This window comes from Rhineura floridana, chromosome 3, assembly GCF_030035675.1.
Source record: "Rhineura floridana isolate rRhiFlo1 chromosome 3, rRhiFlo1.hap2, whole genome shotgun sequence".
Lineage (NCBI taxonomy): Eukaryota > Metazoa > Chordata > Lepidosauria > Squamata > Rhineuridae > Rhineura > Rhineura floridana.
This window is the reverse complement of record NC_084482.1, coordinates 231,095,603-231,123,505: the sequence shown is the minus strand read 5'-3', so window position 1 is coordinate 231,123,505 and position 27,903 is coordinate 231,095,603. Positions and strand designations below refer to the sequence as shown.

The 27,903-nt window shown below is 52.4% G+C and overlaps 1 protein-coding gene across 2 annotated transcripts in view; it reads left to right on the top strand.

Moving 5' to 3' along the window:
* COL11A2 (collagen type XI alpha 2 chain) overlaps nt 1-27,288 on the top strand; it is a 94,248-nt gene extending 66,960 nt beyond the window's left edge. Inside the window, exons 41-66 of one of the 2 annotated variants that reach the window (XM_061621505.1) lie at nt 110-217; nt 549-656; nt 751-804; nt 912-965; nt 1,464-1,571; nt 1,669-1,722; nt 3,311-3,364; nt 3,482-3,535; nt 4,198-4,251; nt 5,101-5,208; nt 5,929-5,982; nt 6,101-6,154; nt 6,433-6,486; nt 7,750-7,803; nt 12,085-12,192; nt 13,474-13,527; nt 13,661-13,714; nt 14,168-14,275; nt 15,091-15,144; nt 15,244-15,279; nt 15,371-15,424; nt 17,335-17,617; nt 18,873-18,985; nt 20,476-20,544; nt 21,979-22,218; nt 25,370-27,288. In XM_061621505.1, the coding sequence (XP_061477489.1) occupies nt 110-217; nt 549-656; nt 751-804; nt 912-965; nt 1,464-1,571; nt 1,669-1,722; nt 3,311-3,364; nt 3,482-3,535; nt 4,198-4,251; nt 5,101-5,208; nt 5,929-5,982; nt 6,101-6,154; nt 6,433-6,486; nt 7,750-7,803; nt 12,085-12,192; nt 13,474-13,527; nt 13,661-13,714; nt 14,168-14,275; nt 15,091-15,144; nt 15,244-15,279; nt 15,371-15,424; nt 17,335-17,617; nt 18,873-18,985; nt 20,476-20,544; nt 21,979-22,218; nt 25,370-25,516 (2,292 nt within the window). In that variant the 3' untranslated portion in view covers nt 25,517-27,288. The remainder of the gene's footprint in view (nt 1-109; nt 218-548; nt 657-750; nt 805-911; nt 966-1,463; nt 1,572-1,668; nt 1,723-3,310; nt 3,365-3,481; nt 3,536-4,197; nt 4,252-5,100; nt 5,209-5,928; nt 5,983-6,100; nt 6,155-6,432; nt 6,487-7,749; nt 7,804-12,084; nt 12,193-13,473; nt 13,528-13,660; nt 13,715-14,167; nt 14,276-15,090; nt 15,145-15,243; nt 15,280-15,370; nt 15,425-17,334; nt 17,618-18,872; nt 18,986-20,475; nt 20,545-21,978; nt 22,219-25,369) is intronic. The other variant, XM_061621506.1, reaches the window with a different exon arrangement.
* The last annotated feature ends 615 nt before the right edge of the window (nt 27,289-27,903 follow it).

Here is a 27,903-nt window from a genome sequence, read left to right as displayed (position 1 = left end):
TAGTAGGGTTCTGGGGGATGAGCTGTTGGGGCAACACGGTCCGTTTTTCTTCTGCTGTCAGCCTCGTGGCAGGATCTGGCCCAAACACCTTCTTTCCTTTTTCTTCTAGGGATCCCTGGGGGAGAGGGGGACACCTGGGCCAGGAGGCCCCATCGGGCCCCCAGGAAGACCAGGGCCCCAAGGACAACCTGGGCCGGCTGGGGAGAAGGGCGTGCCTGTGAGTTTGGGGTAGGGGGCAGGACTCCTGGGTTCTCTTGGAGGGAAGGGGGACTACAGCAAAGGAGGAGAGGCAGGGGGTACCAAGTGTGACTGGAGGGAGTGGGGAGGTATGTGAACCACTCAGCACAGCAGGTGGGAGGGGAGAGGCCTGACAGCCCGGATTCCTGGGTTTTATAATAATATAGGCGGAACAGACCCAGAAACTGTAAGCTGTGTGTGTGGTCTTGAGATTCCGGGCACTGGGGGTGATGGCAGGAGGGGGTGTCTTGTGCGGGGGGGAGTGATAGCTGCCTGTGCCCTCAGCCTCACTTTCTCATCACTTCCCTCAGGGTGAAAAGGGCCCCATAGGCTCCGCTGGCCGTGACGGTGTCCAAGGTCCCGTTGGGCTGCCCGGCCCTGCAGGAACCCCGGGGGGCCCAGGTGAGGATGGCGACAAGGTAAGAGCCCAGCACGGGGGCCCTCTGCGTATCCCTGCCCATCCCCCTGGCATCTGGACTGAGCCTCCTTCCGTGTCTTTCTCTCTCTGTCCAGGGCGAAGTGGGTGATGCGGGGCAGAAGGGCGGCAAAGGCAGCAAAGGGGAGCACGTAAGTCTCAGCTGGAACTGGGGGGGAGGCCAGAAAGTGGGGGGTGGGGCTCTTGCCTCCCCCTCTTCCCCGTTGGCATCTCTTACATCGTTCCTTCCCCCCTGCAGGGGCCACCAGGGCCACCTGGCCCACTGGGTCCTGTCGGGCAACCAGGAGCTGCGGTAAGTATTTTATTTTATTTTGTTAGTAGAAGTTTCGTACTCGGCATTGCTCGGGAAACCTGAGAACAAAAAAGATGAGTGCAGTTTTGAAAAGTTCAAATTGGCATCCAGTTGTATCCAAACATAGTACACAAACCTGCTTCTTATCTCGGGCACCGCCCTGCAAGGTTCCGGGAGGGAGTCTTGTGTCCAAGCGCCTCCTGCCTCATCTGTTTAGCCTCGTTGAATGCACCACGGCTTACAGCAGGACTCTTCCAAGTTGTTGGAACAGAGCAGGGTACGGCATAAGTGGGGAAGTGTGATGGAATCTGCTGCGTTGGTATATTTATTTGTTAATTTGTATTAAGTATGAGTGTATTTGCATTATGGCTTCATTGTGTACTTTCTATAATACTTCTTGTGTTCTTTTTTTCTTGTACACCGCTTAGAGATATTTTTATATATTAAGCGGTATAGAAATTAATTAATTAATTATTAAACATTTATTTCCCCTTTCAGGGTGCAGATGGAGAGCCTGGAGCAAGGGGCCTCCAAGGCCACTTTGGGGCAAAAGGCGACGAGGGGACACGAGGGTTCAATGGGCCCCCGGGGCCCATTGGCCTGCAGGTAAGCAAAAACCAGCCTGAACAGAGAGTCGCCCCCCTCCCGTCAGGCTACCCACCACAGAGACCTCATCACCTGCCGGTGTCCTCTCTCTTGACAGGGTCTGCCTGGACCAGGTGGCGAAAAGGGGGAGACGGGAGACGGGGGACCCCTGGTAAGTGCCAGCCCTGCAGTCCCTCTTATCATAGAATCATAGAATAGTAGAGTTGGAAGGGGCCTATAAGGCCATCCAGTCCCACCCCCTGCTCAATGCAGGAATCCAAATCAAAGCATTCCCGAGAGATGGCTGTCCAGCTGCCTCTTGAATGCCTCCAGTGTTGGCGAGCCCACTAACTCTCTAGGTAATTGATTAAGGTTAAGGGTGGCATTCTTGGATTCCTGATTTTAACTGTGTGTGTTTCTACCGGATGATTCGTTGTCTGCCTTAAGCAAAAGTGGCTATTCTGTGGCCTGCTGGCCAGAGACAGCTCCCCAAGCCCTGGGAAATGGTCTGCTGGCCAGAGATGACCCACAAAACCCTGGGAAATGGCCCGCTGCATCGTCTTCAGATTGAGTTGAGGCATAAAAGATTCCTCTGCCTGCTCTTTAGATACATCCTTTCTGAAGAGCAGGCAGAGGGATCTTTTGTCTCTGGTCTTGGCACTAAGATCAAGCCCTCTGCCTGCTCTTCAGGAGGAAAAGGCTGCATTTTCATCCAGTCCAGTGCTAGGGTGAGGAGGGCTGGAAATGCCAGAGGGCGTGCGGGTGGATGTGTCAGTGTCTGCACATGTGTGTGTGAGAGCGCATGTTTGTATGTAGTGGCACCTGCCCTTTGGAATTCCCTCCCCTTAAATATCAGACAGGCACCATCTCTGTTATCTCTTTGGCGCCTGCTGACGACCTTCCTCTTCCAACAAGCCTTTTAAGTAGACACCTTATCCCAGCCTGCGTCTGTGTTGGAATTGCTTAATACGTTTTTAAAGCTTTATTTTTTAAAAAGATGGTTTTAAAGATATTTTGTTTTAATATATTTGTATTTATTTATTTATTGTATTCATATACTGCCCTATAGCCGAAGCTCTCTGGGCGGTTTACAGTAACTAAAAACATTAAAACAAATATACAAATTTAAAACACATCTTTTAAAAACAATTTAAAACACAGTTTAAAAATTTAAAACGATTTAAAAAGACATGCTAAAATGCCTGGGAGAAGAGGAAAGTCTTGACCTGGCACGGGAAAGATAACAGCGTCTGCTCTGATGATGTTTTAGAGTGTTTTACTTTGTTTAGTTTGCTGCCTTTGGCTCATCCTGGGAGGAAGGGCAGGATATAAATGTAGTAACTAATCATCATCATCGGCCTGAGTGTGACTGCGTGCACATGTGTCTGTAAGAGGAAGAGCTGTCTGAGTGCCATGTGTGCTGTACATGTGGGAAGTGTGTGTGTGTGGTCTGTGTGTGTGCTATATGTGTGGTGTGTGTGTGTTTGCATTTACATATTGGCCATGCCCACCACTGGCCCTTGGAGGCGATGGCTGACTGTCAATGCGGCCCTTGGGGCTGGGAAAAGTTTCGCCCCCCTGACCTTAAGCATCAGTAACATAAAGTCTGCAATCTGCATTGGGACTGTTTTTAAGATGTTGTTTTATCATTTGTTGATTTCTGCCCTGGGCTCCTTTTGGGAGGAGGGCAGGATATACATTTAGTGACTTGTTTAATAAAGGGGGCACAGCTGCCAATCATGAATATTCTGCCCCCACAGGGACCCCCTGGACCCCCAGGACCACGAGGCCCAGCGGGGCTGTCCGGAGCTGACGTGAGTGTGCCTTTACCCCCCCGCCCGCTTTGCCACACCTCCCCTCCCCATGAACTGATTTCCAGGTTTGACTTTTGTTGTAACAAAGTTGGTTCCCTTCTTTTTCGCCCCATGCAGGGTCCACAAGGCCCACCAGGGGGCATAGGAAACCTTGGCCCCCCAGGACAGAAGGCAAGTGGCTGGCAGCTAGGACTCCTGGGTTCTCTGTGAAGGGGGCCCAGGCAAAAACATGGGGTGCTTCCTGCTTTCTCTGGGGGTGTGCCTCTTAGGAGAGTTGCTCCCCAGTCTTTGACACATTGTAGGTGCCGCTCCAAGACTGCTTTGCCTGTGCCCAGTTTCCTCTCTCACCTTCTTTCTTCTGCTTGCGCTTTTGTAGGTTGTCTTGTTGGGGTTGATTTGTGGTGAATCAGATTTCAAGGACTGTAAACAGCCACTTCGGCTGCTTAAGATGGATACTGTTTAAAACAGACGGGGGGCCTTTTTCTGCCTGAGGGCCACGTTCCCTTCTGGGGCCCCTTCCAGGAGGTGTGGAGGGAAAAGTGGAAAGAGCAAAAGGCATGTTTTACTTTTCTGCGGTGCGCTCGGTTCCTGCTGTGTGAAACCCAGAGATTCCTTCACACACACGTGCACCTCCGTCCGTGCAAGCAAGCAAATAAGTGGTGATCCCAATGGGCACCTTCCAGGAGCACCTCAAGGGCCAGAGAGAGACGCCTGCAGGGCCACATTCTGCCCCTGGCTGTGATGTTGCCCGCTACTGGGAAATAACGTAAATAAGGAAGAGCTTGCTTTGGGACCCAGACCCGTCCCCCAATCTCCTCCTTCTTTTACTCCAGGGTGACCCAGGAGAACAAGGGGGTCCCGGCGTCCCCGGAGAGCCAGGGGGTAAGGTAAGAGCCTCCCTGCCCCATTTCCCCTCCTCTTCTGCCTGCTCCTCCGCTACCTCCACCCCGGCTGCACCTGCCCGGCTAGGATCGAGAGGGGCAAGACCTGTATCCTGGCTATGGATGTGGGGCGGGGAGTGTGATTCAGCTTGCATCTGAAGGCAAACTTACTTAATTCCAACTTTCGGGAACAACAGGGGAACGGTAACGCAGCCAGCCTTCGCAATTCACATTTATCCAAATTTTGCCAACCAAACACTGTTTACAAAAGTGCACATACCAGGTGAAAGTATCAGTGCTTGTGTTACTGAAAACACCAGCAGCAGCAACAAAAAGGCATTACATTTGGGGAAATCGCTGTGCAAGAAATGTGCATATTAGGAATTTTTACTAAAATGCTGAAGAGTATCTGGCAATGCAGAGAACTGAGCTTAAGACTGGAAGAATGCCGCCCTGGGCTCCTGCTGGGAGGAAGGGCCGGATGTAAATTAAATAATAAATAAATAAGAATGAGGAACTGGAGAGGAACCAAAATTGGCATATTTGCCCTAACCCTGATCCTGGTTCTGTGTGCAACATTTCACAGCCCCGCTTTATGTCTGTCACCACAGGCTCTTCCTCCCCCCCAGTGCAAACAACTCACCCAGCCCCAGTGTGATCCCCCCGTCCTGTCGCTCCCTGTGGCCAGCCGGATGCTCCAGTGAGACCCTCACAAGCAGGGGGCACAGGAAGAACCCGGGATTTGCTTCTCCCACCCCATGCCCATCCCAGCAACTGCCATTCACAGGTAGACTGCCACTGAGGCTGGAGGTCCCATCTGGCCATTTTGGCTCATAGTCGTTGCTCTCCCTTCAGGGCCCGCGGGGCGAGAGAGGAGAGACAGGTGAAACAGGAGTTCCTGGCACAGCTGGACCCCCCGGCGGGAAGGGCCCCCCTGGAGATGACGGGCCCAAGGGCAACCCTGTAAGTGACGCAGCAGAGTTTGGGTCGGCATGGGGGGTGGGGGCTCCAAAAGAGGGGCTCAGAGAGGAGAAAGCTGCACCAGTCCCCCTTCCTCAGGGCTGCAGGTGGAGAGAAATCATCTGCCCCCCCCCAGTGAGCTGACAGAGGCATCACATGTTTTTAATGTCTGCTAAACAGGTTCAGCAGGGCGTTTCCTGCCCTTTCGAAAACATGCGAAACCTGTTTGACCCTGAGAAGGGCAAAATAAATTAGGCCCGTCCAGCATGGGAAGGAGAGAGGCTCTGGGAGTCACATCCAGCTCTCTTAGAAACCTCCTCTCTCTCTGGTCGAACTCAGGAATTCTCTCTAGCCTAGAGCTCTAAAGACATCACATGTCTGTGCATGTGTATATATATAAATAAAGGAAACAATAAGATTTTCTTTGTTATACTCGGATTGCATTGATTTCGTTTAAGGTGCAACCAGAAGGCGACAACTATATTTTAATATAACTCTGTTTACGTGTGTGTGAGTTTCATCTCCATCTCCTGTCCTAGCAAGCATTTTGCATCAGGCTCTCCACTTGGTTTCATTTCCTCCTTGGGAAAAAAACACTGTCTAAAAATTGGTCGGGGGGCTGATCTGGTGGGTTAGAAGTGGGAGGATGAAGATGGGCCGTATGTGGGGGCAGGGTCCTCTTTCCCTGCAGGAGTTAATCGCCCTCCCCTTTCTCTTTCCGAGGGCCCAGTCGGTTTCCCTGGAGATCCAGGACCCCCCGGCGTAATGGGACCCCGGGTGAGCACCGTCCCCACTCTCCTCCCTCCCTCTTGGCTGGCCCCTTCCCCAAGAGCCCACCCTGGAGGCCCCGGGATGGGGCCAAGGGCCAGCGGTGACTTTATCCCTCCTCCATTAGGGCCAAGATGGAGCCAAAGGTGATCGTGGCGAAGATGGCGAGCCAGGAGAGGCGGTAGGTGTTCTAGGTCTGACTGGAGACGGGTTCTAGGCTGTCTTTTCTTTCTGCTTGGCACTAGACGGGATCGCTCTTAGGCCTCCTGAAGTAGCCCCCGAATGCCATCCCCCTCCCACCCTCCCCTGACCTGCACACGGTCTCCACTGTCCCTCCCTTTGCTCCTAAGCGACTTCCTTCTGACCTGGCCAAAATGTCCCCCCCCCTCCTCCCAGCCCAACAGTCCCCACTTGGGTTCTGCATTGACCTGTATCCCGTTGCCTTTCTCTCCTTTCCAGGGTTCCCCGGGGCCAACCGGTGAGAACGGCCCTCCCGGCCCGCTAGGGAAGAGGGTAAGTTGTGGGGCCAGGGAGAGCTCCCTCTTAGGACCCCCATATTGCCTGCTCTAACTGGCAGCAGGTCTCTCTGGACCTCTGGGAAGTGCCTGTGGGGTTCTGCCCTCCGTCTCCCACTTGGGGGGCTCACTGGCTGCATGTCCTGCCTGGAGAGGCCCCCTTGGGGATTGATCTGGGGGGCCCCTGCGTGCCAAAGAGCTGCAGCCTCTTGAAGTCAATACTGCGATGCCTCAGAGAGGAAGGAAGGAGCTTGGGCGGGGAGCCGACAGGAGGCCTGTCCCAGACACGGGGGGGCTGGAGTGGAGGAAGACCCCCGCCTGAAACGCTGGGGAGCCATGGCTGCCGATCAGTGTGGCCAGTACTGAGCAGGACAGGCCCAGAGTGCATCAGGTGTACTCTAAAGACTGTGCATCTTTGCGTGGCTCAGCCTCGATGCCCTCAGCCGCGGCTGGGCTCCCATCTCCCACCATTGTCCCCTCGTGGCTGTGCGGGCTGCTGGGAGGTGTAGTCAGCGACATCTGGAGGGCCCCAGAATGGGCTCCCAGGGACTTTGCGGGGCGCACCGAAAGCAAGAGTTCCTGCTGCTGGACGCCAGGCCCTGTGAGATACGCAGAGGCAGCCCTGAGCCCCCCAGACCCAGCTGTGGTGACCCCGACCGGCTCCAGCTCTGCAGATTCCCAGGCAGGCAGCTCTTCGCCAAAGTCCTGCTTGCTTGAAGAGGCTGGGGACTGAACCCCAAGACCCCCCTGGGTGCCAAAGTGTTGTATTTTGTTCCTTCGCCTGAACTTACTGCGTTCCTTACCTGCCTTTCAACAGAAGGTCCCAGGGCGGCTCACAGCATATGAAAACCCACTTAAAACAGTATAAAGCAAACCCACATATCCACCTGCAAATCAGTAATCCAAACGCTCTGTCTGCAAGGAGCTTGATTCTGCCTCACTTTCAAGCACCATCTTGAGGCCCACAGCAAGCCCTGGAGGTTTCAGCCCAAGGACTCCCCCGCAAGTCCTGCTCCCTGAGAGAGCTGGGATTGAATCAGGGGGGCTCCTGGGTGATCCAAATGAAGAATGAAGAAGCCCCCCCAGATCCAATGCCCTGCCAAGCCTGGCTTAGAGGGGAGAGCCCCCCTAAGTACCCAGACTTCCTGCCCCTTCCGTGTTGCAGCTGGCAGTTATGGGGCAGTGGGGAGGAGGGAGGGAGGAACTGAGACTGGGTGCCCCCAGTCCCTGGAGCCCACGGTGTCTCCTCTTCTCTCTGCAGGGCCCGGCCGGTGCTGTAGGCCCCGAAGGACGGCAAGGGGAGAAAGGGGCCAAGGTGAGTCTCCCCCCAGGCGAAAGGAAGGAGGGTTGGCCACGTGCAGCAAGAGACTCTGGGCGGGGGGGGGGCAGGAACATTAGGTCAGTCCAGCGGCCGGTATCTAAGAGGAGTCAAGCAGGCCTCTCCCCCCCCCGAGTGGATCTTTAGTTTATTCCTCAGGTGCTCCTTTGATGTAACGGGTTCGCCCAGGCATGATGCCGCTTCCCTCTGAGACTGGCTGCTGCCGCCGCCACCACCTTTCAGCCCCTGCCCAGCCTTTCTCCCTCTCCACTCCTCCTTGACCCAGGAGCCAGAAGAGACTTGCTGCCTCTGTCCAGCTCAGGATGTGGGGGGCCTTTCTCAGATGTCCCTGGACTCCAACCCCCACCATCCCTCTCTGGTGCAGGGGCTGCTGGGAGTTGGAGTCTGGCATCCTCAAGGGCAGACATAGAATCACTGAGTTAGAAGGGACCCTGGAGGCCATCCAGCTTCACCCTTGCTCAGAAGAGGATCCGTAGTACAGGCATCCCTGGCTGCTGCGACAGCTCCCTTGGCCGGTGTCGGCCATCCAACCTCAGTGCCCCCAGTGAAAACAGGCTCCCCACTTCCTGAGGCAGCCTTTCCACTGTTGAGGAGATTGTTTTTCTCCTCACATCCAGCCATCCTCAGCATGGCAGACCTGCAGGTGAAGACCACTATCAGGTCACACAGACACCTCCCTTAGTCTCTACAGCCCCTTGAATCCGGAGCAGATTCACTGCCCCACTGACATCGGAGCCGCCAGCTTCCCTTCCCTTCCACACCCCCTTAATCTTCTCTCTTTGCCAGGCTAAGTATATTTTAAAAAATGTGCTGCCTTCAAGTCAATTTCGACTTACGGCAACCCTCTGAAGAGGGTTTTCATGAGGCTGAGAGGCAGTGACTGGCCCAAGGTCACCCAGTGCAATTCATGGCTGTGTGGGGATTCGAACCCTGGTCTCCCAGGTCGTAGTCCAACACCTTAACCACTACACCACTATTTATTTATTATTATTTATTATCTTGACCCATCCCAGTCTGGGTTCAGGCCTGGTTATGGGACTGAATCGGCCTTGGTCCCCCTGATGGATGACCTTTATTGGAAGGACAGGGGGAGTGCGACCCTGTTGTTCTTTCTTGATCTCTCAGTGGCTTTTGATACCATTGACCATGGTATCCTTCTGGGCCGACTTGGTGAGATGGGTATTGGAGGAACTGTTTTACAGTGGTTCCGATCGTATCTCCAGGGTCGTTCTCAGAGAATAGCATTGGGTGACTGTCTTTTGGCCACCTGGCAGCTGTGCTGTGGGGTGCCACAGGGTACCATCTTGTCCCCCATGCTGTTTAACATCTATATGAAGCCTTTGGGAGAGGTCATCAGGAGATTTGGGGTGAGGGGTCACCAGTATGCTGATGATACCCAGCTCTATTTTTCCATAACATTTGAATCGGGAGAGGCTGTGCAAGCCCTAGACCGCTGCCTGGACTCAGTGGTGGGCTGGATGAGGGCCAGTCAACTGAGTCTGAATCCTAGCAAGACAGAGGCACTGTGGGTTGGTGGTTCCTGACTTTTGATAATTGGTCAGTTGCCTGCTTTGGATGGAGTCGTACTCCCTCTGAAAGAGCAGGTCCATAGTCTGTGGGTGCTCCTAGATCCATCTTTGTCACTAGAGGCCCAGGTGACCTCAGTGGCTAGGAGTGCCTTTTACCAGCTTTGGCTGGTAAGACAGCTGCGGCTGTTTCTGGAGCGGGATAGCCTGACCACTGTTGTCCTAGAACTGGTAACTTCCAGGCTGGATTACTGTAATGCGCTCTATGTGGGGCTGCCCTTGAGGTTGGTCCGGAAGCTGCAGCTGGTGCAAAATGTGGTGGTGAAACTGCTCACTGGGGCAGGGTATTGGCAACATGTCACCCCGCTGCTGAAAGAATTGCACTGGCTGCCCATTTGCTACCGGGCCAAGTTCAAGGTTCTAGTCTTGGTGTTCAAAGCCCTATGCAGCTCAGGACCAGGATACCTGAAAGACCGTCTTACCCGTTATATGCCCAGACGATCAGTGCACTCTGCAGATGATGGCCTCCTGCAGATACCGTCTTATCAGGAGGTCCGTTCTGCACAACATAGGAAGCGGACCTTTAGGGTGGCGGCACCTACCCTGTGGAATTCCCTCCCTTTGAATATTAGGCAGGCTCCATCTCTGTTCCTCTTTCAACAAGCCTTTTAAGTTGAGACCTTATCCCAGTCTGCATCTGTGTTGGAATTGCTTTTAATGTTTTAACTTTTTTTTTTAAAAAAAAGATGTCTTGAAAACTTTTTAAAAAGATGTTTTGTTTTAATGTATTTTAAAGTCTGTTTTATGTTATTTTAAAGTGTTTTCAGTGCTTTTGTTGGCCGCCCTGGGCTACTCCTGGGAGGAAGGATGGGATATAAATCAAATAATAAATAGAAATAAATGAATTACTTATTTATTAGATTTATATCTAATAAATTTAAAAACAATTTTAAAAATGTTTATTGTATTGTTGATTGTATTTTAATATTATTTTGTTATTCATTGTATTTTTATACTATTTTATGTTCACCGCCCAGAGAGCTATCGCTAGTCGGGCGGTATATAAATTTGATAAATAAATAAATAAATAAAATAAATATCCCGTCCTTTGTCCCAGGAGGAGCCCAGGGTGGCAAACCTATCCAACCCTTTCAACCCTCCCTCATAGGCCCTGTTTTCCCCCCATGGCCTCCCTGCCTCCCGGCCGCCCTGCTCTGGACATGCTTGTTCATGTTTACTCAGGAGTAAGTCCCACAGAGAGTAGTCCAAGGCGACTTCCTCCCTCGCCAGTAATTATGCAGCAGGGCTGCGGTGTGAGGCTGATGCTCCCTCTCCACCCTGGGATTTGTAGATACCGTAGCTTAGGTCAGACTCTCTCTCTGAACTGTAATTAAAACAACAACAGAACCCCGAACTGTAATTGGAAAAATTACAGTGGTTGTTGCAAACCACTTTGGTTTCTTTTTAATAACAAGAACGGCATAAAGTGCAATAAAATAAAAATAAAATTCAGCACCAAGTTGGAGGGAATTACAGCTCTCGGTTTGCTAGATGAGCTTTTAAGCTGTCTTGATTATACATTTTACGGAAATGCAGGCTCTGCATTCTTGAAATCAATAAACAATAAAACAGGGAACCATAATGAGATGTTCCGTTTTGAAATAGAACGGCAGTTTCCATATAATTATCCAGAGTATCATGTTCAAATGGGATCTCTTGGGACAACAGTGCAAACACACTCCCCTGGTCCAAGGCCACGCCTGGGAACTGCTGCGGGGTGGCGGTGTTGCCTGTTGTGCTCTTGAATAACAATACAGGCCCCCAAAGTCCCGCGTGGTGGCAGCAGCTTCGTGTGTTCCCCTGTGGGGTGAAATCCAGAAGGGGAATGCAGCGATCTCTCTGGATGCCTCCTCCCTGATGTATGCTTCAATAATGGATAAATGGAAAGGTGGAGAGCAAAGGGGCAAACGTGGCATTTGTTTACAAATGCAACTGTATGTCTCCAGAGAAATCAGTAGTGATTCGTAGGGCACTGCAGGGGGATGCATTGGAAGGTGTGCAGCGAACAGCCAGCAAATACTCATCATCATAATTACTCCTGTTGCTATTAGCATTGTGTGAAAATTGGAGGGAGAAATATCAATGACTGAAGATACGCAGACGATACCATACTGCTAGCAGAAACCAGAAACGATTTGAAACGAATGCTGATGAAAGTTAAAGAGGAAAGCCCAAAAAGCAGTTTGGGATGGGTCCTTGGAGGGAGCTCAGCTGAAGATGCCAATCACTGATCTAGGAAGAGCTGGTGGACCTGATTTCCCCCCTGAATCCTTCCTCCCACCCAGCCTCTGACCAGGCAGGAGACTCGCCATCCAAATGTGAATGCAAGGCTGGGTGGCTGAGTTGTGTTTGGGAAATCCCCCGATGCCTCATTAGAATAATTTCCTCAAGAGAAGATTTTAGGATCTGCTCTTCAGAAATGCAGCCAGCACATGGGAGGGGGGCACAGCCAGTGGGGAGCAATTAGCTCTTCACAGGCGGATTTTTGTATTTTCACTTTTTTTACATCAGAATTCATATTGTGTGTGTGGTATACCAATGTAACAAATAAGAAAAAGCACTTGGGTGTGTATCATGACTGCAAAAATATTCTGAAACTAAAGGGGTCTCTGTGTGTGTGTGAGAGAGAATGAGTTTGGCTGCCATTTCACCTTAACTCTGCTTTCTCCAGGGAGAGGCAGGAGCCCTTGGACCCCCTGGGAGTACAGGGCCAGTGGGCCCTCAGGGGACCCCTGGGAAGCCAGGAACGGATGGATTGAGGGGCCTGCCTGGATCAGTGGTAAGGAAATGAACTCGGATGCCTGGGTTCCCTGGGGGGGTCAGGGCCAGAGGAGGGGAAGTCAGACCCTTCTGTGGGGTACAGGTGGGGCCAGGTGGGGGAGAGCATAGGAAGAGCCTGCTGCATTAGGCCAAAGGAGTCCAGCATCCCACAGTAGCAAACCAGAGACCCCCATGGGACGTCCCCACACAGGACCTGAGTGCAAGAGGAGTTGCCCCCCTGTGATCTCCAGCAAGCGGTATTGAGGACCATGCCACCTCCGACTGTGGAGGCAGACCACGGCCATTGTGGCTGGCAGCCATGAATTTGTCTAGTCCTCTTTTAAAGCCCTCCTAGTTGGTGGCCGGCACTGCCTCTTGTGGGAGCAGATGCCACAATTGAACTGTGCGCTGCGTGAAGATGCACTTCCTTTTGTCTGTCCTGAATCTTCCAACATTCAGCTTCTTTGAATGTCCACGAGTTCTAGTATTATGAGAGAGGGAGAAGAACTTTTCTCTATCCACTTTCTCAATGCCATGCATAATTTTTGTCCACTGCAGTCGTGTCACCTCTTACTTTCCTTTTCTCTAAACAAAAAAGCCCCAAATGCTGCAACCTTTCCTCGTAAGGGAGTCACTCCATCCCCTTGATCATTCTGGTTGCCCTTTTCTGAACCTTTTCCAGCTCCGCAATATCCCTTTTGAGATGAGGCGACCAGAACTGTACACAGTATTCCAAACTCGGCTGCCCCATAGATTTACCCAAAGGCATTAGTATGGTATCAGCTCAAGGACAGCCACGCTGCAGAACTCTGGAGCTGGAATAGCCTATGGGGCGTATGTGTGGGGTGATGCAGCAGGGAGGTGGGTCTCTCCCCTGCTATGGCTGTATTTGGAGGTGCTGGCTAGAGGGGGGGCAGCCGCTGGCAGGCGGAGGAGTGAGTCTTGATAGTCCTTGAGGAAGCCAGGGTGGGCAGAGCCAGAGGCAGAAGTGGGCGGAGCAATGGGTGTGACTCTCTTACCCTTTCTACAATGAGGTGCACTGCAGCCATGCCAGAGTCCCTGGGGATCCCGCGCCCCCCTCTTGCCCCCTCGCCTGCATCTCTCTGACCAGCCAGGCAAGAGGCCTCGTCACACCTCAGCCAGGCAAATGCAACCTAGGAAGAAGGCATAGGGCAGGGATGCTGGCCTGGAGAGAGTCTCAGGCGCCAACGGGGGAGGCTTGGAGGGCCACATTTGCCCCACCCGGGACCTGAGCTCCCCCACCCCTCACTTGAATCCCTTTGTCCCCCTTCTTTTCCAGGGTGCACAAGGCAAGCCAGGACCCTCCGGCCAGGCTGGGCCTCCCGGACCAGTGGTGAGTCATCTCCGGAGCCTACAGGGTGGTGGTCAAGGGGGAGCCTGCTCTGGGCATGTGGGGGTGGGGAGGCCATCGTGCCAGCCCGTAGGGGGAAAGGTGACGTCACCCATGGTTATCTCTCTTTGTGCAGGCCCCCCCCGGCTTGCCTGGGCTGCAGGGCGACTCTGGACCCAAAGGAGAGAAGGTAAGGCAAGGTCTCCCTCTCCACTTACGGGGACAGCGACACGCGGCAGAAGCGGGGCTGCTTCTCCAGAACGGTGCAAAGGGCAGACCAGAGTCCTGTTCATCTGTTCAGTGTGACAATTTAAATACCATTTCACTACAAGTGTCTTTTAAGAGTCGCACATCAAGCTCAGCAAATACAAAATTCATGAGTACTTGCAAGCTCTTTGTGTCTGTGCTGTTGGGTATGTTTCCTCTGGCTGAGAAACGATGTTAGATGGACCTTTAAAAAAAATTTTTTTAAGCTAAATGAGTATATAGTTTACTCTGTGAACAAATGAGCGTACCATCTCCTTTTCAGTTTCCTTTTAGGACTGAAATTGACTAGGCCACAAGGTGCTTGTCATCTGGCCTAGTCAATTTCTCAAGCCCTCTGGCAGCCTGCTCAAGTGCACTAACCCCGCTCTCTCCACAGGGACACCCCGGTCTCATTGGCCTGATCGGACCCCCGGGAGAGCAAGGGGAGAAGGGGGACCGAGGCCTGCCTGGCCCACAAGGCAGCGGGGGCCAGAAAGGAGAGCCTGTGAGTGGGGTCTTTGGGGAGGGGGGAGCGACAGAAGGAACAGCATCTGCAACCAGAATTGCTTTTTAATATGTTTGTAAAGATGTTTTGTTTTAATATATTTTAAGGTCTGCTTTTATGATCTTTTGGTGTTTCTTGTGCTTTTGTTTGCCGCCCTGGGCTCCTGCTGGGAGGAAGGGCAAGATATAAATCAAATAATAAAAACCAGATAAGTGCAGGATGAAGAACTGGGGCCTCCACTGAGCCTTAAACAGGAAATGCTTTTCTTAATGCAGGATAAAGAAAGGATGAGAATTTGTGGCCAAGTCGAGTCTCAGCAATTCCTCCCCGCCCCCTTAACTTAAAATATTTTAAGTTGTAAAACAGAACAGAACAGGACCAGAACTTAAAATAAAACCAAATCCATAAGCTGTGTTCTGATGAGCAAGGAAAAAGCACATTGTACCAACGCTTGGATGACTGTAGTTATGTAGGAATAGCTCACCGTATAATCGATGAACAGCAGTTTGAGTCTTCCTGTGCACACCCAGATGCAACCCTGCTTTTTTTTAAATGTGGATTGGTTATTTCCTCTTGTGGATTTTATTGCCTTGTTCACTATTATGGGAAGATGAGGCTTAAATGTAACGACAAATCGTTAATGATAAGTCATGCCTCCCAGGGAGGATTCCTGGCGGGTGATTCTGGCCGCTGTGAAACAGGGAGAGTGTAGCAGTGGGGGCGGAGGGGGGGATGTCTGGAGGGGCTTCTGGGCCTGTGTGGACTTCTGGCTTTGCCGAGATTGGCCATTTCTCCCTCTGCTTTTTTCCCCACAGGGGATCCCTGGTCCGACCGGCCCCATTGGCCCTGGTGGGCCCCCTGGAGTTCCTGTGAGTGACCTGCTGACCCCCTCCCCCCTTTTGCTCCTCTGTTGCCCTTTCCTTCCTCCTTGAGTGGCCCCTCCCAACTTCTTCTTTTTCCTTTTTCAGGGTCCACACGGCCTCCCAGGCCCCAAAGGAGCCATGGTAAGCGTCCCCCCATGCCCCCACACATCCTACTGTTCAAAGACACCCCCCTCCCTTGAGGGCTAATCATATCTCTGGCTTCCGTTTCTAGGGTCAAGCTGGACCCAAAGGTCAGCGTGGAGTGCCTGGTCCCCCCGGACACCCGGTGAGGATCCTCAGCCCCCTCTCCCCCCAGCCCCCCATGCCTGCCTGCCCCAGCTGCTAGCGCCACATCTGGGGAAGAAGGAGTCCGTGTAGTCTGCTTGCAAATGTTTTAGCTTTGTATTGATGCCCATTTGGGATCATTGACAACATTCCCAACTATGGTGGAGTTGGGCCTTCTTTAGAAGAGCAATCTCACTCTCTCCTCTCCCACCCCCACTGTCTGTGGCTGACTTTAGGAACCGTGTCGCTTTAAAAATTCAGCTTCTTCAGGTTTAGGTTTTATAACGTGATTAAGAAAGTCAGTTTCCAAATGAAGCTTGCAAATTATGGGGTTTCAGTTTTGAAACAAGGTCCCATAACGTTTTGAATTTTGTACTAAGTGTTGCTAAATCTCTAGTCGTGGTATCACTTAACAGGTATTCAGGCTGGATTAAAATATATTTATTTTTTGCTAACTCGCTGCCAGCAGTTGATCCATTAATTAATTAGGTGAAGCAGTTTGAGCAGTTGAGCAAAAGGGTTCTATGAATGCAATTTAGACTGGCCTTTCCCATTAGAGGTCTTTAATCTCAGTTTTCTTACGACTGTCCTGTAAGGTAGGCCATTATGATGATCAATGTACTGCAGATGGACTAGGGTGGGGCTGGGGCTGCGGTGAGGTAGGGAGAGCATCAGTAATATATTTTGAATCCTGGGTTTCTTTGTTTTTACAAAAAAAACATATTAAAAATGACGTTTAGAACAAACATTTGAATATCGTGTATTACATAGAAATGAAATTTAGAACATTCAATCAAAAGATTTTTTAGGGTTGTCAGCCATTCTCAGAGCAGGTCCATTTGAATCAGTGGGCGTGACTCGCTTGGTTCCGTTTACTTCAATCTGTCTACTCTGAGTAGAGCTTAGCTGGACATGAACTTTAACCTCAGTGTACTTGCACAGGAATCTTACAGCAGCTTGAAAGGAGGCAGGATCTGAGAGCGGGTTGTCAGTCCGTGCATGCAGCACTTTATGCAAAGTAGAGAGCCTCCCACCCAGCGCCCACATGCCCGCCCGCCCACACCTTGCAGTCTAAATCCTGACTGATGGGAGGAACATGGGGGAGGAGCCGGGGGTGGGTCTGGGTCAAGGTCTTTATCCCCTTAAACAGAGGAAGCGCCTTCTCCAGAGTGGAACCCTGGGCCGGGAGGATGGCCTTGTGACCACAGGCAGAGCAATGGCCCTCCAAGGATTTGGGGAGAGTTTTTTCCAGCTCTGCTTAACTCAGATTCCCCCTTTTTAAGATGGAGTTGCTGGGGATTGGGGTCTTCTGCATGCCACTTGCGCTCTCAGCCGCCACGTTCCTCTGTCAGCTCAGCTGCCATTTCTCCCATTCTTGCTCCCATTTTATGCAATAAGGAACTGAGGCTGAATAGGGACGCTTTGCCCAAAGCTGCGCAGAGACGCGTTTATTTTATTTATTTATTTATTTATTTATTAAATTTATATACCACCCGACTAGCAATAGCTCTCTGGGCGGTGAACATAAAATAGGATAAAAATACAATGAATAACAAAATAATACTAAAATACAATCAACAATCCAATACAATAAACATTTTTAAAATTAAATCAGTGTAACTTAAAATGCTTCAGACAATAGGAAGGTTTTGACCTGGCGCTGGAAGGAGAGCAGAGTCGGCGCCAGGCGTACTTCCTCGGGGAGACTGTTCCATAGTTCGGGGGCCACCACTGAGAAGGCCCTAGATCTTGTCATCACCCTCCGGGCCTCCCTGTGAGTTGGAACCCGGAGGAGGGCGTTGGCTGAGCTGACACTTCTGGCCCTCGCCTGGCCCTGGCTTTTGTGCCTGCCTCCCCCTCCCAGCCTCACGATTGCCCTCTTGCCCCCAACCTCCCCTCTCCACCCACCAGGGCCCCCCTGGCGAAGTGATGCAGCCGCTGCCCATCCAGAGGCCCAAGAGGTGGAAGCGCTTCGTGGACGGCAGCCAGCTCGTGCCCAAGGAGGAGGAGGGGGGGGCAGCGATGGCCTCGGACGCAGCTGGCCACAAGCCCTCCAAGGGGATGGAGGAGATCTACGGCTCCCTCGACTCCCTCCGGCAGGAGATTGAGCAGATGAGGAAGCCCCTGGGCACCCAGGACAGCCCCGCCCGCACCTGCCAGGACCTCCAGCTCTGCCACCCGCACCTGCCCGACGGTGGGTGCAGCAGGCAGGCGGCTGAGCGGCCGGGAGAGGGAGGCTGGGTGGGGATGGGTTGGGCTACAGCGCCTACCAGCCCCAACAGGGGGCTGCCTTATATCGAGTCAGGCCTTTGGTCCATCCAGCTCAGTGTTGCCTGCACCGACTGGCAGCAGCTTCTCCAGGGTTTCAGATGGGGAAGTCTCCCAGCCTTACCCTGGAGACGCCGCCATTGGGGCCTGGAGCCTTCTGCATGCAAACCAGGTGCCCTGACCTCTGCTGAAAAAGGAAGCGGCCCTTCCATCACGTCAGACCATTGGTCTTGGAATCATAGAATAGTAGAGTTGGACGGGGCGTATAAGGCCATCCAGTCCAACCCCCTGCTCGATGCAGGAATCCCAATCAAAGCATTGCCGACAGATGGCTGCCCAGCTGCCTCTTGAAGGCCTCCAGTGTCGGAGAGCCCACCACCTCCCTAGGTCATTGGTTCATTGTCGTAGGGCTCTAACAGTTAGGAAAGTTTAGTCCCTCTTTCTCAGTACTGCCTGCACTGACCGGCAGCAGCTCTTCAGGGTTCCAGGCAGGGGACGTTCCCATCCCTACCTGGAGATGCTGCCATTGGGGACTGAACCCCGGGAGCTGCCCTGCCACGGAGGCCACGGCCCTTTCCCTTGCACGGGGCTGGGGCTGGTGGGCGTTGGAGCCCAGCACACCTGGAGGGAGGGAGGCTGGGAGGAGTAGGCCGTCGCAGAAGAATCACCTGCGGCCGAGCGAAGGGTCCCGGCAAGGGGGTCCCCCGACGTGACCCTTGGCCAGGTTGGCCACAGGGAGTGGGCAGGAAAGATCCCCGGAGAACGGCCCGCGTCGGCGAGCCCGTCTGCATCCGTTGCAGTGGTTGCGTAGCCTCCCATATGGGCGACTAATAAATCCAATAAGTAAATAAATTAAAGGCAAAGCAGAATTTCTAGCCTGTTTAACCTGCAGAAAAATGTCTTTCTTGTCCCAAATAAGGGCAACGAGTGGCTCTGAGGCAGACCTCAGGAGCTGCCCTTATAGCACCTCCATCTGACTGGCAGCAGCGCTCCAGGCTCTGAGGAGAAGGGAGAGATGGGTGGGGGGGACTCCCCAGCACCTGCCCCCAAATTACTTCTCAGGCCAGACAGCGCCCAGGGCAGTTGTGTCGGGCTGCTGTTTGTCAGGTCTGGAGGCTGTGTGTGTGTGTCTGGGGGGGGGTCACATTCGTTTATTTGTGGTCTTCCCCCCCGCAATCCAGGCAACTACTGGATTGATCCAAATCAAGGCTGCTCTCGGGATTCCTTCAAGGTCTTCTGCAACTTCACAGCGGGGGGTGAGACGTGCATCTTCCCCAGCCAAGAGATTCGAGAGGTGAGAGCGCTTAGCAGAGAACAAAAGGTTGGGGAGGGGGCTGGGGGGAGGAAGAGAAGGGAAGGCCCAGAGTTCTCAGCCAGTCGGCTTCCTCGCCGTGGTCTGAGGAGGCTCAAGAAGGGGAAGGGGGCATGTGTGGGTGCACGCGCATGCGCTGAACTCCACACCACATCTTTCTCTTTGGAGGGGCGACTTTGGCTCTGAGCAGAGAGGGAGGGCAGACACCTGTCAGGGGTGTGCTGTAGCCCTGCCTTTCCCCCTTTGCTTTGCTTTGGATCCCTGCATTGAGCAAGGGGTTGGACTCAATGGCCTTATAGGCCCCTTCCAACTCTACTACTCTATGACAACCCAAGCAGCTTGCACAGCCCAGTGGCCCGGGGAGGTGGGGACGAGTCCAGCAACATCTGAAGGGCCACAGATTCCCCATCCCTAGATTAGATGACCATTTTTTAAAAAACCATCTAGCCAATCTGGTCCAGGAATGAAGTGGAAGGTGGGCTTGTGATGGCATGGGCACTAGACAGTCAGGGCTGTGCACGGTAGAGTTCTGCAAATGCCTTTGATTAGGACATGGTGAACTGGCCTCCAGAATTGGCCCCTTGGGCACCTGATTGGCTGCTCACTGTGAAAACAGGATGATGGCTCGAGCCCCTTTTGGCTCTTCTTACCGTTTGTTTGTTTAAGACATTTATATACCGCTTAAATCGTTTGCATTTCTAAGCAGTGTACATAAAAACAAACCACAAAGAAAACGGAACAACAGAACCATAAAGGTTTTATCATAAATCCAAACGATACCTTGAAGTGCCCACTAGAAGAGGAAGGTCAACGGCAAGGAGGACCCCTCTGTAATGTCACTTAGGAGGGAGTTCCACAGGCTTTTTTTTTTTTTAAATGTTTTAAACACTGTTTTGTTTTAATGTATTTTAAGATCTGTTTTTATGATGTCTTAAAGTGTTTCTAGAGCTCTGTTTGCCGCCCTGGGCTCCTGCTGGGAGGAAGAGTGGGATACAAATTAAATAATAAATAAATGCTGACTGTGCCACACTTCGGCCCTCAGGTCCTTAGAGGGGCCACATCAGTCACGTGACTCTGTGGCTCTTCCCACCTGAAGTGCACACCCCCCCTCCAGCAGGCAGAGGGGAGGAGCATCTCTGTACCCCACCAGGAACATTTTTTGGGGGAGGGGGGAGCCAAGGAGGCTGAAGGATCTGAGGACCAAGCCCTGTGAGGAACTGCAAGAGCTGAGAGGGGGGTTTGGGGTCTGTTTAGCCTGGAGGCATGAGAGCCACCATCGCTGTCCAGTATCCGATGAGCTGCGGCCACGCAGACCATGGAGGAGACTCCGGCCTCCCTGCGGCTCCAGAAAGCGATGCATGGAGGGGGCGGGGAAGCAGTCGCAGGCTGGACGTTGCTGGCTGTCTTTATTATTATTTTTTAAAAAATAAACATTATATTTAAGAGTATTTCTCTTTCCTTCCTTTTCCCAGGTGAGGATGTCCGCGTGGGAGAAAGAGAAGCCACAGAGCTGGTTCAGCCAGTTCCAGAGAGGCAGGAAGGTGAGGACGCAGCTCTCTTTCATGGAGCCAACGGCCATTGTTAACTGGAAGGGAGGGGAGAGCGTGGCCCTGCTGCTGCGCTCGGGTGGGAAGAGCACCAGACGAGCCCCCTGTAGCAGCAGCCGCTGGGCCAGAGCGAAGGATCCTCTTCTCACAGCGACCAAACATAGAATCATAGAATAGTAGAGTTGGAAGGGGCCTGTAAGGCCATCAAGACCAACCCCCTGCTCAACGCAGGAATCCAAATCAAAGCATTCCCCACAGATGGCTGCCCAGCTGCCTCTTGAAGGCCTCCGGTGTCGGACAGCCCACCTCCTCTCTAGGTCTTCGGGCTGTGGGCGGTATATAAATTGAACAAAATAAATAAAATAAATAAATTCCATTGTCGTACCGCTCTAACAGTTAGGAAGTTTTTCCTGATGTCCAGTCGAAATCTGGCTTCCTGCAACTTGAGCCCATAATTCTGTGTCCTGCACTCTGGGACGATCGAGAAGAGATCCCTGCCCTTCTCTGTGTGACAACCTTTCATGTACTTGTAGACTGCTATCATATCTCCCCCCAGTCTTCTCTTCTCCAGGCTAAACATGCCCAGTTCTTTCAGTCTCTCCTCATAGGGCTTTGTTTCCAGTCCCCTGATCATCCTCCTTGTCGTCCTCTGAACCCGTTCCAGTTTGCCCATGTGGTTCTGCTTGGGGGCTTTCTGTGGAGCATCTGGTTGGCACTATGAGAATAGGCCTTCCCTCCAAACCACACCCACCTGTCAATCAGCAGGTGTCACAGGTGATGTCAGATGATGGGCAGGGGGATGGGGTTCAGCTCTGGTGTCTGTGCAGGTCCTATCCACAGAGGGAGCTGGTGCGGGCGGCCATTACAGCAGGATTTAGCCACCAATCATCAGCTGACGGGCAGAGATTAAATCCTGCTCAGTTCGGCAGGATTCAATGCAAACCTCTTCCTGAATCACGAAGGGGCTTACGTTGAAACCCCGGCTGAAACAAAGGTTCTTTCCCCTTGCTGCCTGTGAGGTGCTTGGAAGTCTCAACTTCGGGATTTCAAAGCACCAAATCACCTGAAGTCATTGTGATATTGGGTGATTGACAGGTAGGTGGCCTGCCCACTTGCCAAATTTGGCCTGCAAGGCTGATCCTGGTGAGGATCTGACTACTGGAGCCAAAAATGTTCTGCATCCCTGGAACATAGAGAGGACCCAAAGTATTTAGGGCTTCAAAGGTAAAACCACCACTTTGAGCTCAGCCCAGAAACAAAACTGGCATCCAATGCGGATCAAATGAAATTGTTTTAATGTGTTCAAAATGCCTAACCTCGGTCAAGGCTGTGGGAGCAGCTTGCAGTTTCCAACAAAGGGCAGCCCCACGTGGAGCGCCTTGCAGTAGTCCAGCCTTGCCTCTCTTTCTTTCCTTCTGCCCTTCCCAGTTCTCCTACGCGGACGCAGACGGTAACCCCCTGGGTGTGGTCCAGCTCACTTTCCTGCGCCTGCTGAGTGTCTCAGCCCGGCAAAATTTCACCTACCACTGCCAGCATTCGGCAGCGTGGCACAGCCGCGACTCCCCCCCTGGGGGCTATCAACGTGCCCTGCGTTTCCAGGGGGCCAACGAGGAGGACATGAGCTACGACAACAGCCCCTACATCAAAGCCCTGGTGGACGGCTGCGCGGTGAGTGTGGAGGGGGAGCGAGTGGGGCTGGGGGGGTCGCTACAGGGAAGGCAGGTGAATGTGTGGTGGGGCTGATGGGAGTTGTAGTTCAGCAACATCTGGAGGGCCCAAGGTTCCCCACTCCTGATGTAGAGGGAGGATCTGTGGGGTGTTTATTGAGCATTCGTCTTCACGCTCTTGCACAAACCTTGTGCGGAGTTTTATTGAGCATCCATCCTGATTTGCTTGTGGGGTGCTTTTCTTCCCCTCATTCATCTTATCATCCCACAATTTTTCGGACACTTTCCTAACGGCAAAAAGTCTGGTGTTTTTTTTAAGTGGATCTGTTCTGCAGAGCCCTTCAACACCAATTTAAATGCACAAACCTCCATTTTTAGCGAGCACTTGAAGTCTTCCTGTAAAAAACCTCTCAGACCAGCCTTTCCCCAGCGTGGCACCCTCCAAGAAGATGGCCGGCACATCACCCTCAGCTCAGGGCTTCCACTTTCCATCAGTGCCCCCCTCACCCATTTCAAACTATGTTTGTGGGAGCACTGGGGGGCTTCCTTAGTAAGATGAGTGATGGTGGGCAGGTTTCCCCTAAAAAGCAGCTCCCAGGCAGACTGAGGCTCTTCCCCTCCAATGCACAGGCGTTGCGGAGCGAGCAGTGGGTCTTTTCTCAAGCACAGCCTCTGTTTGGAGGAGGAGGCAATGGGGTAGCCTCAAAGGCTTGCCTTGCGTGGATCAAGTGTGTGCCCTAGAACATGCCCCCCAACATGGCATCATAGAATAGTAGAGTTGGACGGGGCCTATAAGGCCATCAACTCCAACCCCCTGATCAAAGCATTTCAATCGGGCTTCAGGCCTGGACATGGGACTGAAACAGCCTTGGTCGCCTTGGTAGATGATATGAGGGCGTGGGATAGGGGCGAATGCACCTTCCTTGTCCTTCTCGATCTCTCAGCGGCTTTCGATACCGTTGACCACGTTATCCTCCTGGACCGCCTGAAGAGGTTAGGCATGGGGGGCACTGTATTGCAGTGGTTCCGTTCCTTCCTCCAAGGTAGGCACCAGAGAGTGGCGTTGGGGGATGAGGTTTCGGATCCTTGGCCTCTCACTTGTGGGGTGCCACAGGGCTCCATCCTCTCCCCGATGCTGTTCAACATCTATATAAAGCCGCTGGGGGCAATCATCAGGAGATTTGGGCTGCAATGTCATCAGTATGCGGATGACACGCAGCTCTATCATTTAAATCTGCACCGAGGTTGGCTGTAGAAACCCTGTCCAAGTGCCTGGAGTCGGTGAGTGGCTGGATGGGAAGGAATAAGCTGAAGCTGAACCCTGACAAAACCGAGGTACTGTTTGTGGGAGACAAGGGAAGGCTGGGGGATGTGGACCTGGTGCTCAATGGGGTACGTTTGCCCCTGAAAGACCAGGCCCGCAGCCTGGGGGTCATTCTTGACTCCCAGCTGACCATGGAGGCTCAAGTCTCGGCTGTGAGCCGGGCGGTGCTGTATCAACTCCATCTGACACGGAGGCTGCACCCCTACCTTCCCAACCATCTGCTCCCACCGGTAGTACATGCCCTGGTCACCTCTCGCCTAGACTACTGTAATGCGCTCTACGTGGGGTTACCCTTGAAAACGGTCCGGAAGCTGCAACTGGTACAGAATGCGGCGGCTCGTCTGATTAAAGGCAGCCGCCGGCAAGATCACATCACTCCAGTGCTGAAGGAGTTGCACTGGCTACCGGTTGTTTACCGGGCCCAATTCAAGGTGTTGGTTTTGACCTTTAAAACCCTATACAGTTTTAGCCCAGTCTATCTGAAGGAGCGCCTCCAGCATCGTCAGGGATGCCGCTCAACAAGATCAGCCTCAGAAGACCTTCTCTCGATCCCACCGGTTAAAACAGCTAGACTGGTGAGGACTAGAGAGAGGGCTTTTTCAATAGTGGCCCCCACCCTGTGGAACTCTCTCCCAAATGATCTCCGCCAGGCCCCTTCTATGATAAGCTTCCGCCGGGCCTTGAAGACCTGGCTCTTCAGGCAGGCTTTTGGGGTGGGTTAGGTTTCTTACTGTTATGGTTTTAAATTTTAATGTTTTAATGTATTGTTTTATCTTGTACGTTGCCCAGAGTGGCTGGACAACCAGCCAGATGGGCGACTAATCAATAAAATCAATCAATAAATAAAATAAAATTCCCAACAGGTGGCTGTCCAGCTGCCCCTTGAATGCCTCCAGTATTGGAGAGCCCACTACCTCTCTAGTAATTGGTTTCATTGTCGTACCGCTCTAACTGTTAGGAGGTTTTTCCTGATGTCCAGTCGAAATCTGGCTTCCTGCAACTTGAGCCCATTATTTCGTGTCCTGCACTCTGGGACGACTGAGAAGAGATCCCGGCCCTCCTCTATGTGACAACCTTTCATGTACTTGTAGACTGCTATCGTATCTCCCCCCAGTCTTCTCTTCTCCAGGCTAAACATGCCCAGTTCTTTCAGTCTCTCCTCATAGGGCTTGGTTTCCAGTCCCCTGATCATCCTTGTTGCCCTCCTCTGAACTTGTTCCAGTTTGTCTGCATCCTTCTTGAAGTGCGGAGACCAGAACTGGATGCAGTACTCAGTGCGCAAGGGTTATATCATGGGCACAATGGATAGGGCATATTCAACTACCTTTTACTTGGAGCAGGCCCATTCAGATTAACACACCTAAGTTAGTCATGGCCATTAATTCCAGTGGGACTTCTCTGAGTAAACATTAGTTGACTATAAGGGCTATAATAGCTAGGAACCATTTCAGCACCTGGGGCAAGGAGTTCCACAGGCTGGTCCTTGCTTTTCTGTTGTCCTGGGTCCTGAGAATGAAAAACCTCTCCCCCCCGCCCCCGGAGTGTCTCACTCTTGACCTTAGCTAGAGAGATCACTCATCACACTCCTAAACCAAAATAAGCAGCTATTTTAAACATTCTTCATCCAGAAGATAATCAAGACCTGCAGTTTTCAGGCGAGAGTCTTACCAAGGCTGTGCAACATGTTCATTGTGCATTCTTTACTCTTGGTTTGCAGAGGTTGAATCTAGAAGCAAGGGGGGTTTCCAGCCCCCAGAGGACCCCCCAGCTCAGATATGGACATCCTGCAACCCCAGTATCTCTCTCTTTTTCTCTCCCCGCCCCCCAGATGCGGAAAGGGTCAGACAAAACTGTTCTGGAGGTGAACACGCCTGAGGTGGCGCAGCTCCCTTTGATGGACGTGCTCGTGATGGACTTTGGAGAGCCCAGCCAGAGGTTCGGGTTTGAGGTGGGCCCGGCCTGTTTCCGAGGATAGAACGGAACCCCTCAGTGTATGGAGCTCCCCCTCTCCCAGGTCGGTCGGTCTCCAGTGGCTCAGCCCCCCCCTTCTTCCACCACCACCACCAGCGACTGAGCGGGATCCATCCTGCCCTCCCCCCATCGCCAATCTGCAGCCAGGGGGTTGACAGCACAGAGACCGAGGGGAGTTCCAGGCAGAATTGGTTGCGGAGGGGGGAGCACTTGACAGAACAAAGAGATTTGGATATTTTGGAACAAATCCATCTATATTTTATTGTGTGCTTATTTATTATTCCAATGGAAACATCCCCCCCTTTAAAATAGACACTTCCCCCCCCACATGCACACAATTTCCCAAATGGGGTCCCCCCTTCTCCCCTCCTCCCCTCCCCCCACTACACCTCCAATCTTTTATGGTGCGCTGACCCCTCGACTGTAGCCCTCTGGTGCCTGATCTCGTAGCTGCCTCCTCCCCAGCACTACAGCAGTGCCCCCCCCCAGGTTCATTCCAGCGCAAACAATCTGCTCAACTTCTTGGAGTTGTGACCTTTCAGCCCCATAGGTATCACCGCAGATCCCAAATCCAAGTGAAAATTTCCCGAAATTCCGACCTTTCCAGGGAGGCCCTTGTTGCCTCCAAAACAGGACCCCCCTCAACCCTCTGCAGAGCTGAGGAAGGGTCCCTGTGCCCAGCCAGAGACCCCCTCCCATGATAACCTCATTAGACTTCCTCCTTCTCTTGCTGTGCCTGCATGGGAGGGAGACAAGGTTCTAATTACCCTCCTGTAATCGCAGGTGGGGGGGAATGACTAGTCCTGCTCCGTTGACCACCCTAGCTCAGATGGGCAGGGGTCTTGGGTTTTGCAAAAGGGAAGCCACGAACCTCTTCCTGGCCCTCTAGGAGGACCCTGTAAGCCACGTGAACCACCCCTCCTAAGTGTTAAGCCATCAGAGACAAACGTCCGGTAGCATTTCATGAAGGGCTAAAATGGCCCTGGACTGGGCAAATGAGGCTACCTCAGAGAGTGAGAGAGCAGGGAGAGGCCTCTGGATCCCCTCCCTGCCCTGCTTAATTATCCCTTCCCTTCCTGGTGCTGTCCCCAGCCACGGCTGATGTTTTGGTGCGCGATTCCCATCAGCCCTGAACAGCAGTCCAAATCACCTGGAGTGCACCAAGTTGGGGACACCTTAGGGTTAACCCACTCATGCTGGAGCTGGTGGGACATTCTGTCTTTAGACAGTCTGTAAAAACTTGGCCCTGCACCGGCAGGGGATTGTGTGTGCCTTTTGCACAAATGGGTCCCACCCCTGAGCCCTCTCCCCTCAATGCAGCCAGTCCACAGCCCCTCCCCTGTCCACCCTCTCCGAATTTGCAGGCCCTGAAAGTGCTCTCCTTAAAGGCTGCCACAGATCCTTTTGCCCCCCCCCCAAACCCCAGAGCAGTCCCAAAGATTAAAAAAAAGGAACCTCTGTGTTTTTGTTTTGCTTTTTATGAAAAATTAAATTAATTATATTATTTAAAGGAGTGGATATAAAAGAGAGACTATTTTCATCTCCTGCTGTGTATTTTCAGTCTTTTTTATTTTTAAAGGGAACAAAAGTGAGTTTCATATCGTTTCTGGTGCTTGGGAAGTTTAAAAATAAATTTATTTTCTCTTGGCCGCCTGCAAATTCAAAGTTGTTTTTTTTAAGGGGTGCCCATACAAAGGCTTTTTTGTTCTCTAAAAAGCGGTGCGAGCGCCCCCTGGTGCTGGATGCAGGCGACCCAAACCGTGTAATGTTTTGTAAGTGTGGAAATTGTATTGTGTAATAGATAATCTATAATTTTGCTGCTTTCCTTGGGTCTGTTATTTTTTATTTCCGTACTTCACCTAACCTCTCACAGGTGCTTTGAGCTTTCATACCCTTTGCAAACAATAGGCTCTCTGAGCAGAGGAGAAGTCTTCTGTGGGTCCTGGGCAAGGGCCCTGGCAGTGGGGCTGAGGCAAAGGACTCGGTACCGGAGCAGTTGCTCAGCCCTCAGCCTCTGGTTCATTTGCACGATTAGTTACCTTTACACCCCACCCTTCCTCACAAAGGAGCCCATCCAGTGATCTCCAGGCTGCCCGGAGCCCTCTCGTTCAGCCATCATGTGCCTGGGCCAACAGGGAAGCTTCCAGCTTTCCTCCCAAGTGTCACTAGTGACAGAGAGAGATGCATCTCACCGATTAATAGTCAGTCCCTTGCAGAGATGCAGCGTTTCTACCCATCTCCAACGCAGACGTTACACGCTTGTCAAATTTCCCATGCAGTAACAGGGCCAAGGGAGAGACATTTTGTTTTGCCCGTAACTAAAAGTTGGGTTTTAATACTGCTTCGAGGAAAGCAGATCCATAGCCGGAGGGGAGAGCCTCAAGATTGATC